This window comes from Panthera leo, chromosome A1, assembly GCF_018350215.1.
Source record: "Panthera leo isolate Ple1 chromosome A1, P.leo_Ple1_pat1.1, whole genome shotgun sequence".
NCBI classification, from domain to species: Eukaryota; Metazoa; Chordata; class Mammalia; order Carnivora; family Felidae; genus Panthera; species Panthera leo.
The window spans coordinates 204,220,179-204,233,558 of record NC_056679.1 but is presented as its reverse complement, the minus strand read 5'-3'; the positions used below and the strand labels follow the sequence as shown (position 1 = coordinate 204,233,558).

The window sequence follows — 13,380 nt, the reverse complement described above, 5'->3', positions numbered from 1 at the left end:
GGAACCGCAGCATTGTGACCTTAAAAAGTGTCAACACTGGTGAGGCAGTACTGATGGCTCTAAAATGGGGTCAGAGGTCCAGTGGCCTCCTTCACGGTGAGACAAACAGGCCAGCTTTCGGTGGGTGTCACAAGTCTGGCATCCAGTGGCAACTTCCACATTAGAAACATAGGCTACTTTATGCTTAATCTGTGATGGTGGATATGTCACCATGTTCAGAATAATATTGGATCCTAGGAGTCCGTGATGGAAGTCTAGGCAGTGCAGCCTTGATCAGCCTCTTCCTTCTGGTTGGTATCTGGTTGGTAGAGAACGGGCCCTTCCCATGGGCATGAATCAGTGATCCAGATAGTTTTGATCAGCAGCTGCTATTTGTTTCCACAGTTGTGGTCCTGAAGATAGAGGTCTTTAATCTGCCACGATTTCTGTCTCTTCCAAACAGCTAGGCCACTGGCAGCAGCCCAGGAGTCAATACAGTATAACATGGTTCATTGTGGAGAATGTTGTCTAGAGCTATGAAGAAAGCTTTTGAGTTCTGCCCTCTGAGCACAGCAACCACATCCACTTTTGGTTTTGTGTAGTCGGTGCTAAAGCTGAGCATTTGCAGCAGCCCAGGGAATACCATCAGTCGTGAGTTTAGCCAAACCATTTGTGAATCAAAAACCCCATTGATCTAGTGGCTTTCTTTGGGCATCAGAGTGAGGGAGCAAGCAACCTTTTTTTTTTTTTTTTTCCCATGTAGAGCGAAGAGGTCAATTGCTTTCTTGAGTATCTTACTTTGAGAAATGAGACTTATTTTGAGAAATGAGACTTAGTGGGCTTGTTTTACCTTGCTATTCGTTAAAGTCCTAGTTGACGTGCTCCCAAATGGCAGTATCAGGCTAGAGAGCCTCAAAGCCTCACTGAATCAGGCATCAGTTTCAACAAGAGCCCAACAGCACACTAATCCTTTCTTTTCAAAGGGAGTGTGCCGTGCAGATGTGTCAGGGAATTGACCAGTACAAAACTACAAGGTCTACCTTGTGGGTGGAGCCTGCCTCCCTTGGTCAGAAGCTCTACTCTGCAAAAGCATCAGTGTCAGACTTGTAGTTCAGAGGGGTCATTAAGAGTTATAGGACCTCCGAAGTAGAGAATGTACCACAGCTTGATGGACAACTTCCAGTGCAGCCTTTTGATTAGAGCCCCACTTTAAAAGATGCTGATTTGCAGATGAGCTGATACAAAGAAGTAGGATGCCCGAGTGAGGTACATGCTGTCTCCAGCAACCCAAAAAAGTACAATAAGATGCTGATCATCATTTTTAGTAGGGAGAGGAAGGAGGTGAAGGAACAGTTTTTCTTTAACTGCTGGAGGGATTGGGTGTTGTGAATCTACTCACTTAGTCCCAAGAAACTTCACTCGGTGAATAGGCCTCTGAATTTTGTTGGGGGTTTATCAGCAACACCTACTGATGGAGGTGTGCTAACACTGAAATCAGGGCCTTTGAGACAGACTTATAGCTTATAAGTCAACAGGACATCCGTATAGTGTAAACTTTAGGCATCACGAGATAGAGACGCTTGTGCTAAACCTTGACCAGCTGTTGGTGGCATCTGTCAGGGGAGCTTCTTCCAATAGCTCCTCTCTACCTGTGGCTCTTTTCCGTTTGGGACAGTCTATCTCTGGTACTTACAGAATAGAGCAATGTAAATACCATACCAATTCCTGCTATACATTCAGATGTCAAGGCAACACCAGTATGTAGAATCGGCTCTACCCACAGGGTTAAGACAGCCTCCCTTTCCTGTTGTGAACTTTGCCTAAACCCCTAAACCTTGAATGTAAGTGCCTCCTTTCCCTGTGATAGGATGGTTAGTTGGACACCTGAATCTAATGGAGCCATGAAAGTTTGAGTCTCTTCCATTCCTGAGTTTCCCTCAGCATACTTGGATAGATATATGGGGGTCTTCACTATACCCTTGGAAACAGGGAGACCTTGGCTCCACCCCTCATTATCTTCCTCCAAGCTGGTGAAGTCAAGGCATCAGGCGAGGGGAGGTAGAAGAGAAAGAGATATGGAGGAAGAAAGTAACTCCATGCCAGTGAGCTTTAAAGTGTGTACGTTCAGGGTGCCTGGCTGGCTCAGTCGGTTGAGTGTTGGACTCTTGATTTCAGCTCAGGTCATGGGGCCAAAGCCTCACATTAGGCTCTGTGCTGAGCATGGAGCCTGCTTAGGATTCTTTCCCTCCCCAGCTCGCACTCTGTTTCTTAAAAAAAAAAGTATACCTTAATCCTAGACATTGGCTGCCCTGTTGTTATAAAACATCTCTTATGTTTTTACCTGGTTTAACATAAAAGTTGGGATTTTCAGGAGGCTTGACCACAGGAATTTATATTATTTTGGATTCTTATTCCCCAGTGACTCATCTTCATGAGCATTGTAAAATCCAGTTGGCAAGAAGACTTACTAGACAGTGCTTCATCACGGGAGTTTGTCTCCGAGAAATCTCCCCAAGAGCACCATGGCACCTTTATGGCAGCCAGGACACACTGCAGGAAAAAACCCGAGACCTTTTAGTGTCCTCTCCAAATGAATCTAAGGTAGATGTGACACTGCAGGAGAGTGAGCCCTGCCCAGGTGTTGCCATTCTTCCTTGGCAAGCATCGTGTTGCCCTTCATCTCTCATGTGGACCAGCCAAAGTTCTAATGACTCAACTTGTTTTTGTTAGTAGCAGTTGCAAATTTCCCTCTTGTCACCCTTGGTTTAGATAACTTGTCTGTAAAGGGGTGGAACCTTCTGTCTCCACCCCTGTTCCCACCTGTGGATCTTAGTTGTTTTGATGGATTGCACTTATGACAGACCACCAGGTTGGCAGAGAGGTCCTCTCCCAACACTGGGAGAGTTTGCAACAACCAGGAACCATTCGAGCAGCTGTCCTTGAACTTACTCTCTAGTATTCATCCTGCAACCACCCTCCTAGTTTTTCCTCATTAACAGATGTTTTAGTTTTCTGAGGCTGCCCTAACAAAGTACCACAAACTGGGTATAACAGAAATTTACTGTCTCACAGTTCTGGAGGCTAGAAATTTTAAACCATGGTATTGGCAGGGCCATGTTCCTTCAAAAGCCTGTAGGGGAAGATCCTTCCTTGCCTGTTCTAGCTTCTGTGAGCCCCAGGTGTTCTTGGCTTGTGGCAGTATGACTGCAGTCTTTGCCCACATCTTCATTCACGTTGCTGTCTTCTGTCTCTTTGTATGGCTTTCTCGTGTGTGTGCCCAAATGAACCTCTACTTACAAGGACGGAGTTGTAGACCTCATCCTTGATTACATCTACAAAGACTGATTCCCAAATAAGGTTACATTCACAGGTATGAGGGGTCCGGACTTCAGTATATCTTTTTGAGGGACACAGTTTAACTCCAAGCAGTCAGCAACTAAATGGAAGATGACGCATTGCCCACTTGATCATGCAGTTTGGTCAACATGTTTATTGCCAGCTCCAGTGGACTTCCTCAGATCCCATTAATTGCTCTGTGAGGCCTGATTCTTTGTCTTCTGGTAAACCTGCTCTTTTTCAGCATTTTGTCCTTGTTGCCAAAACCTGGCAAGAACTGTGACAGATCTGAGATTTTACCCTATTTACAAGCCAACAGTTTATCCTGCACAGTTTTCATAGATACTGATAGAGGATATGAGACTTTTAGGTTAGAAAGATTTTCTTTTTTGCACAGCAAGCAGCATGAGTTTTGTATTTGTGCCAGTTTTTCCTTCTCCCTCACAGGGGTGACATAGAGTGGCCCAGGTGAAAGCTCTGCATGTGGTTGGATTACATCACAGTCGAAGAAACTCCAGCTTAGGAAGCCCAATCTTAGATAATGGGCTGCAAGCAAACCTGACTGACGTTGCCCAAAGGGGGATATTATTATATGGACAGTAAGCACAGCTGCCCTCTGCTCTAGAGGGAGCCATACTCTGTCTTTCCAGATTGCTGGCTCTACTGCAGACATCTTTGAAGAGAGTCCAGAACAAAAGCTGTCAGTTCAGAAGATGTGCAGAAACATGAGACTCATGGATAATTGTCACCTAATAGTTATCTTCTTTGTGTTTATTGGATTGTGGCAGTTCTTTTTATACTGTCTATGTAAGACCTTTGGCAGATATACGTGTGCCCATGTTCTGGTCTGTGGTTGCCATTTGTTTGGTTTGTGGCTTGCCTTTTTGTTAACTATTTCAAAGGGCAGAAGTTTTTAATTTTGATGAAATCTCTTTTGTTAATTTTTGCTATTAAGCTTTCTGTTTTTGTGTGCTATTTAAGAAATCTTTTTTTTTTTTAATGTTTTTTTTTTTTTAAAACATTTATTTATTTTTGAGACAGAGAGAGACAGAGCATGAGCAGGGGAGGGTCAGAGAGAGAGGGAGACACAGAATCCGAAACAGGTTCCAGGCTCTGAGCTGTCAGCCCAGAGCCCGATGGCGGGGCTCGAACTCACGGACTGCGAGATCATGACCTGAGCCGGAGTCGGATGCCCAACCGACTGAGCCACCCAGGCGCCTCTAAGAAATCTTTTAGTAACCCAATGTTACAAAGATTTTCTCCTATTTTTTCTAGAAGTTTAATTGTTTTAGTTCTTCCATTAAAGTCTGTGATCCATTTTAATTAATTTTGGGGGGTATGATTTGAAAGTGATGGTTGAGATTTATTTTCTCCATTTAAAGACCAGTTGTTCCAGTACCACTGTTAAAACATTCTTTCCTCCATTAAATTACCTTGGAGCCTTTTTTTCAAAAATCAGTTAACTGAATAAGTGTAGGTCTATTGATGGACTTCATTCTGTCCCACAAATCTTCACGTCTTGTCTGTCCTTTCACCAGTGTCGCATCTTAACTCACTGCAGCTCTACAGTAAGTCTTGAAATCAGGTAGTATAAGTCATCCAAGCTGGTGTTTTGCCTTTCCATATAAATTTTACTTTGAGCTTACCAGTTCTTCCCAAAAGCCTGCTAGGAATTTGATTGACCTTACAGATTTTTAAATCCATACATTATGTATTTCAGGAACAAAGAAAACTCAGCTCCACTAGAGGAAAATACCACAGGAAAAAGCGAGGCAAAAAAAAGAAAGATTGCAGAAACTTCAAATGTTATCACTGAGTCATTGCCATCTGCAGAGTCAGAACCTGTTGAGATTGAGGTGGAGATTGCCGAAGGCACAATCGAAGTGGAAGATGAAGGCATCGAAACGTTGGAGGAAGTGGCTTCTGCCAAGCAGTCCATAAAGTACATTCAGAGCACAGGTTCTTCTGATGATTCCGCCCTGGCACTGTTGGCAGATATTACCAGCAAGTACCGTCAAGGTGATAGGAAAGGGCAGATTAAGGAAGAAGATGGTTGTGCATCTGACCCCACAAGCAAACAGGTAGAAGGTATTGAAATTGTGGAACTTCAGCTGTCACATGTGAAGGACTTGTTCCATTGTGAGAAATGTAACCGTTCATTTAAATTGTTTTACCATTTTAAGGAACACATGAAATCACACTCCACTGAGAGTTTCAAGTGTGAAATATGCAATAAAAGGTATCTTCGGGAGAGCGCATGGAAACAGCACCTCAACTGTTACCACCTCGAAGAAGGTGGAGTCAGTAAGAAGCAAAGAACTGGGAAAAAAATTCACATATGTCAATACTGTGAAAAACAGTTTGACCACTTTGGACATTTTAAAGAGCATCTTCGAAAACATACAGGTAATTAGCAAATACTTTATGTTAAAAGTATATTTTTCCACATTCACTTCAGGTCTCAATGTCTAAATCCTTTTTTTTTTTTTTTTTTTTTTTTTTTTTTTATTATTACCACAGAAACCATCTCCTGTTTTTTCTAATATGCAGGTTGAGTTCACATTGTTTTTTTGGTATTAGTTTGTTGAAATATTGATACTTTAAAAGCAGAATCAGTATCAACTTTGGAAGTAGTTGTCACTCTTGCACCTTGCCAATTTTTATATATATATATATATATATATATATATATATTTTTTTTTTTTTTTTTTTTTCCTGGTCCAGTTTTATTTTTTTATTTTTTTATTTTTTAAATACAGTCTATTGTCAAATTGGCTTACATACAACACCCAGTGCTCATCCCAAAAGGTGCCCACCTCGATGCCCATCACCCACTTTCCCCTCTTCCCCACCCCCCATCAACCCTGTTCTCTGTATTTAAGAGTCTCTTATGGTTTGCCTCCCTCCCTCTCTGTTTGTAACTATTTTTCCCCTCTTCCTTTCCCCCATGGTCTTCTGTTCAGTTTCTCAGGATCCACATGAGTGAAAACATACAATATCTGCACTCAGCAGACTGACTGCACTTAGCATAATACCCTCCAGTTCCATCCACGTTGCTGCAAATGGCCAGATTTCATTCTTTCGCATTGCCAAGTAGTATTCCATTGTATATATAAACCACATCTTCCTTATCCATTCGTCAGTTGATGGGCATTTAGGCTCTTTCCATAATTTGGCTGTTGTTGAAAGTGCTGCTATAAACACTGGGGTATTGGTGCCCCTATGCATCAGCACTCCTGTATCCCTTGGGTAAATTCCTAGCAGTGCTATTGCTGGGTCATAGGGTAGATCTATTTTTAATTTTTTGAGGAACCTCCACACTGTTTTCCAGAGCGGCTGCACCAGTTTGCATTCCCACCAGCAGTGCAAGGGGGTTCCCGTTTCTCCACATCCTCGCCAGCATCTATAGTCTCCTGATTTGTTCATTTTAGCCACTCTGACTGGTGTGACGTGGTATCTGAGTGTGGTTTTGATTTGTATTTCCCTGATGAGGAGTGACATTGAGCATCTTTTCATGTGCCTATTGGCCATCTGGATGTCTTCTTTGGAAAGTGTCTCTTCATGTCTTCTGCCCATTTCTTCACTGGATTATTTGTTTTACAGGGCCAATTTTTATATTTTTAAAAGAAATACATATAACACAGCTTGTGATTACTTACCAAGGATGATAAATTATGAAATCCTAATTACAGGGAAACTTCACCGTTCCTTTTTTTACATTTCCTATCTCATTTATATGTTACGTAGATCAATATGTTTACAAAAATCCCTGGCATGTTTATCCATTTGTGTACACTTGGTCACCTGTTATGACCTGGTGGTGAAGTAGTCAGCATATGTTCATCTTCCCACCCCTCTCCGAGGGCACACAGTGTTGGCACTGATGGACAGCAAAGGGGATGAGAAAGGTAAAGTCTTTTACTGCCCTCCTCGTGGGAGCCATCTCAGGCATGCAGGAGTGATTCCAGGGAGTGTCCCACTCGGCCTCTGGTCCTTATAGCTCTGCATCCATCTCCTGTGCCTGTTTTTGTCCTGTCAGACACCCTGTCCTTCTGCCTCTCAAGCCTCTTTGCTAAGTCTCCTGTGCCACACACAGGAGCTTCTGCCAATGCTTTGAATCTCGGGTGTGGGGAGAGCAGTGGATAAGATGTGCCAAGTGTCAGACTCTGGACACGCGTTCCCAAGTTCTCTGTGGTGGCTAATGCTGTCTAGATGGTTTAATACAGTGAAGACAACACAGGTGTTCCATACTATTCAAAATCTTTCTCTTTGCTGGAGTTTGGAGAATTTTGAAGCAATTTTTTCATAGATTTCCTTGCTGTCCTGAGTTGCTTGCTGTATACTACTTGAAATTGAGGAAGCGGATAGATTCAGATAAATGTGGCATCCCTCACTTAAATGTTTAGTATCCATACTCGGGGACTGAATAAATGCCTAGAATCAATACTTAGTGGTTAAATGAATAGCAAGAGAATCTCCTACTTTAATTTCATCTAGTATAGATTTAAAAAGCTTTAGGGTACTGGTTTGGGTAACTAATAGGTGTTTATGAAACCTTTTGGGAAAATGCTTTCTGATTTTCAAACATACAGGTATATTGTATATTTAGAAACTGCCTATAGTAATAGTTTTTAGTCCTTAAAACAAATATTCATCTATTTTAATGTAGTTTTGCAAAAACGATTGCTATACCATTAAACTAGTAAATAAATGTTAATTGGTAACTAGTGTGTTTTAATAAGGGTTTCCTGTGTCCCAGCAGATAATCAGTCACTTTCATATTATTTTCTAGCATTGTAAAAGTAGAAGCAATTGTCTCTTTTACCTAAAACATAACCTGATAACTTGCCTGTTGAAAACAGGCAACACAGACTATTTTGGAAGTTAAAATGTGTCTTTCAAGTCCTATACGTTGTATTTTGGATTAAACACAGAATATAGAGCTAAAGTATATTATGTTGTATGTCTTTATCTTTAAAATTATGTGAGATAATTACGTTGTTACAAATTATAGAACTAGATGTCAATTTGAAGAACAGTTTAACACATAAAGCAAACTGAACTTTTGTTGGCATTTAACCTCAATTAACTGTATTAGTAATTAGTAACAAGATAGTTGCAGATGTGATCAGTGACTTGGTGAATTCAAGAGGAGCATAAGTAAACAGCTTTAAATTGTGCTTATGTTAATGAAGGATGGATCGTTTTTTGCTTATAACAAACTAAGTGTAAAGATAAGGAACAATCCCATTCCTGTGTTCCTACCCTCAAAATATATATAAATCCCCCTCAGTTTCACATTTTGCATACTTTTATTAGTTTAGTGGTTTGATTTCTTCAGTGTTCTTAAAGCATGCGCTATAATCTATGACTTGAATTGCAAAATTTTGGCTGTTACTCGTCCTCTGAATTATTTTGTTTCCATTTGGAAAATAGTAATGGTAATGCCAACCTGCTAGGTCGTGGAGATAAGGAATTTTTAGAGTCTCTGCCTTCAAGGAGCTCACAGTTATGTTGGGAAAGACAAGCAGGCACAGTCACATGTGACGGGCTAAGTGCTAATAGAGGTAAGCACACAGTCTTATGGGAATGCCTGCCTGTACTGTTTGTTTATGATGGAAGAGACCAGGATGGTTTCCTGGAGTATTCACCCTATAATGACACCCAAAGGAAAAGGAGTTTTCCAGGAGATGGGCATTCCAGGCAAAAGAAATGAAGCATGCACAGGCATAGAGGAAAGAGCGTAAGCAACTTGTTTGGAATGCTGCTGGTAGGTTGAGGCCGGGGGATTGGGTCCAAGTTGAGGAATGCCAGCATGTGTAGCTGTTAGGAAGGGCTGCCCACATGGCATGCACTTAGGCATCATGGACAATCTACCAGTGGTTCAAGGGCAAGAGATGAGAAAGTGATGGGAGATAAAGCCAAGATCATATAGTTACTTTTCATAAGTGCTGTAAATGAATTCAGATTTTATTTTGGAAAACTGTCATTTTAAAGAAGTTTAAGCCAGGATCACATTTCTGTTTTTAGAGTCATGACGGGCAAGATAGAGTGGAGCGAGATGAAACCTACAAGGTCTAATTAAGAAGCTGTTGGAGCGATCTAAGCAAGAAGGAGAGGCTGAGTAAAGGCAGTGATAGTGGAAGAGGGTTGGAAATGTGAAGAACATTAAGGAGGCAGAGTCAACAGGATTTGGTGACCATTGAGATATGGGGGTAAATCCTAGCTCTTTGGTTTGGGTGGCTACATAGTTGGAGGTTTATTATTAATTTAGAAAAATACAGAAGGGTAAGCACTTTAGCGGTGGGAGGAGATACCAGAACTTTTGACGGATTTACCAGTGGGACACCTCATATGAAAGAGAACCTAAAGGTGACCTTTAATCATGTCTTTAAATGATTGTACCTCGTTTGCCAGAGAGGTAATGTGGAATTATAGAAACAATGTGGGTCTGGAAATCCTGACCTGACCCGAAGTCAGACGCTTAACTGACTGAGCCACTCAGGGGCCCTGGGTGGGTCTGAAAATCAGATTGGATTGCAGCTCCAATTCCAACATTTGACAGTATGATGAACTTAAATGGTCGCTTTATCTCTGGCCCTCTTTCCTTGTTTGTGTAAATAAGGGCAATAACTTACTTTACAGGGAAAAGCACTTTGCAGGCTGCTGTCCACACATCTAAAGTATAATTAATCTGTTGCTATTTCTAGACTTCATCGGACTTCCTAAGTTTTTAAAATGCAAAAGCTCAAATGACATAAAAGCCGAAATGACAATGAAAAATGAATCTCTTTTCTACTTCAGTAGATCTCTCCAAAAGCAGTTACTGCCATCATTTTCTTACTTATCCTTCCATATCTATTCTTTGCATTTTCGAGTAACCATACACAGGCATGCACACAGAGGGTTTTTTGGGAAAAAAATAGAGGCATGTAGTACAGTGTGATGCCATTTTACACTATTTAATTTTTTTTTTTTTTTTAACATTTTTGAGAGAGAGAGAGAGGGACAGAGTGGGAGAGGGGCAGAGAGAGGAGAGAGAATCCCAAACAGGCTCCACACCCAGTACAGAGTCTGACATGGGCCTTGAACCCACAAACCGTGAGATTATGACCTGATCTAACCAACTGAACCACCCAGGTGCCCCTGAAGTCTTTTAATACATGAAAATTCAGGAATCTACTTTTTTTTTTTTTTTTCCCCCCCACTGTGGCTGCATGGTGTTTCAGTGTATGGGTATACCATAATTTATTTATATTGATACACATTTAGGTTGTTACTAGTCTTTTACTGTTACAGGCTATGCCTCAGTAAGCATACTTTTGCATATATCTTTGTGTACATGTTCAAGAGCAGAATTGCCAAGTCAAAGAATATGTACATTTTAAATCTTGGCATTGTTATGAAATTGCTATTTAAAGGAGCTATACCAATTTATATTTGTAGGTTTTATTTATAGTGAAAAATTATGTACTACTGAAACCACAAAACGTAACCATTGTATTTAGCAGTATCTTGCAACATTGGGGGATATGATAAGGAATTTCTGTACCAGCACTAATTCTAGGTGATTAGGTCTTTCTAATTTTCCCATCTCATGAACATTATACAAAAAACAGAGGGTTTTTTTGTCAGGGAAAAACTATAGCTCGAAGTAACTTGACTAGTATGAAGGTCACAACTAGGATCTCATCACTGGAGCCTGTTTCTCTGCAAGCGTCATGCTGTCCCTTGAATCCTTTCTCTTCTTGTCTTACTCCAGACTGCTGGAGTCTACCTGTTAGCCTGCCAGTCCTTTCATATCTCTTTCCATCTAGCTTATTGCCCTATTTCTGACTTCTCTATCTTACCTTGTCCTCCTTGTATACAACTTGAATCACTTTTTCTTGTACTCTAAGCACATTCCCTTGGCTTTTGAACCCACTTGCTCTAAAAAGGCCTCTAAAAAATCCTGGAATTATTGCGGTCAATTACCCCTACTCCCTGCTGAGCACTGTTGGAAAAAATTCATATCAGACCTTAAATTAGGCCTTTTTGGTGTCTGATTTAAAGCTTTCTTTGCCAGATTGCTATTTTGGGCCTTCAGCCCGATACTCAAGACTCTGCCCACACCTCACCCCAGCAGATGACATATCTGTCATCTTTCAAAACCCTCCATCCCCTTTACTGTTTTCATGGGCTTGCCTCTCATCCCACTGTAGTCTGGCTTCTAACCCCACCATATTACTTACACTATTCCTACTAGAGTTAGTACAATCCCCTGTTGTTATTCTACCTGACATCTCTGTTCAGTTTAGCACTTGTTTACTGCCCTCATCTTCCTGAAATTTCTTAATTTCCGCAGTGTTCTTTCCTTCTGCTTCTGGCTGTTCTGTTTCTGTTCTCTTTGCTGCTTCATTTACCTGGTGTTTTAACTTGGTGTTTCATTGAGTTCTGTCCTTGATTCTGTTATCACATAACATACTTAGAGTTTTCACCACATCAAAGGTTTTTATTACTACCTAAAGTAACTCCTGATCTGTATATCAGTCTACCTTCTATTTGACTTCAGAGGAGTCTGTTCAACTATTTACCAGACTTTTCCACCTTGAGTACCTTCAAATCAACAGATACAAAACTAAATTTATAATCTTTCTCAATACACTGCATTCCAAACCTACTTGGATTTCTGTGTTCTTGATTCTGATTGGCATTCTAAGCTAGAGGTCTGAGAATCATTATTGATACCTTCTCCCTCTTACTCCTCACCCATGTTGTTCTGTACCTCTGTGTCTCTGCCTAGAATACATTTCCTTCTTTCCTTCACTTATTCCATTCCAGGCAGAATTAATCCCTCTCCTTTTGTGCTGCTGCCTTACATTTTCCATGGCCCTTTATTCTGAAACAGGTTTTCTACAGTACATTGCAGGTGTTTATTTGTATATATTTCACGTTCATAAGATACTGTGGCCTGTGATACGAAGTTTTTAAAGAAGGGCAATTTATCTTCATCACCTAGCACATGGTCTGGCACATAGTAAGTGCTCAAAAAATACTTGTGGAATGGATAGTGATGCATTTCCCCAAAATAGAGATTGAGCTTGATTTTTACCTAAGGGAAAATTTGCACTTTTAAGAAATGCTAAAACATAGAACTCAGATCCAATTTTTATTTCTTCCTCAGAGTACAGATTCAATTATAATAATCACTGAAAACTTATTATTTTCACCTCTAGAAGAGTCTTCTGGATGTGATAGAAAACATCTGAATTACAAATTCAGACCTTCCTCTCAAGAAAGTGCTATTAGAATTAACCAAAAAGAAAAAAATTTATTTGCTTTTTCTGTTTTTCTTGATTTGCCAATAGAATTTTTTTTCTATTCGAATAGGTGAAAAACCTTTTGAATGTCCAAATTGTCATGAAAGATTTGCTAGAAATAGCACCCTCAAATGTCACCTGACTGCGTGCCAAACTGGAGTGGGGGCAAAAAAGGGAAGAAAGAAGCTTTATGAATGTCAGGTACGTGTGGGTGTATTCTGTCCTTAGCAAAGGAGTTGGGTGTTTGAAATCATTAAAAGTGAAGGGTAGCAGAGTCTAGAGTAAAAGTATAGAGCTGGCAGTTTGGAAAGAATGAGTAAAAAACATCATCCATCGTTTTGATTTTATTTATTTATTTTTTTCATCGTTTTGATTTTAGAAGGGAGATTAGAATAGGGTTTTTTGGGTTGTTGCCTTTTTTTTTTTCCAACTCAACTCTAGATGACATCAATGTCAATAAAATTATGTCCTAAATAACAGGTAACCTGAAACTATTCTTCACCGTTGAGCAAACAATAGAATTAGGGAGTGGAGCAGTGGAAGGCTCACTGGCTGTGATCAGCTTTTTTTCCATGATTAGTGTATATGTATCCCAAATAATGTAATGGTTCTAAATGCTAATGATATATTGTAGGAAATTATAATATTGGTACTTTATATCCCTTGAATTTATATGACATTTAAGCAATGAAGGCAGTATTATGTTTCCTACATTGCATCTAAGTTGTTAGCTACATCAGCTAAAAGACTAAATAAACAACATAAT

General features: G+C 40.3%; 1 protein-coding gene across 12 annotated transcripts in view; it reads left to right on the top strand.

Moving 5' to 3' along the window:
* Window positions 1–13,380, top strand: part of ZNF131 (zinc finger protein 131) — a 30,288-nt gene that overhangs the window by 14,836 nt on the left and 2,072 nt on the right. For 9 of the 12 annotated variants that reach the window (XM_042950607.1, XM_042950599.1, XM_042950615.1 and 6 more), the window contains 2 exons: window positions 5,036–5,721; window positions 12,685–12,815. In XM_042950607.1, coding sequence (XP_042806541.1) covers window positions 5,036–5,721; window positions 12,685–12,815 — 817 coding nt within the window. Of the gene's footprint in view, window positions 1–5,035; window positions 5,722–12,684; window positions 12,816–13,380 lie in introns of those variants that run through there. The other 3 variants (XM_042950637.1, XM_042950665.1, XM_042950655.1) reach the window with 3 other exon arrangements.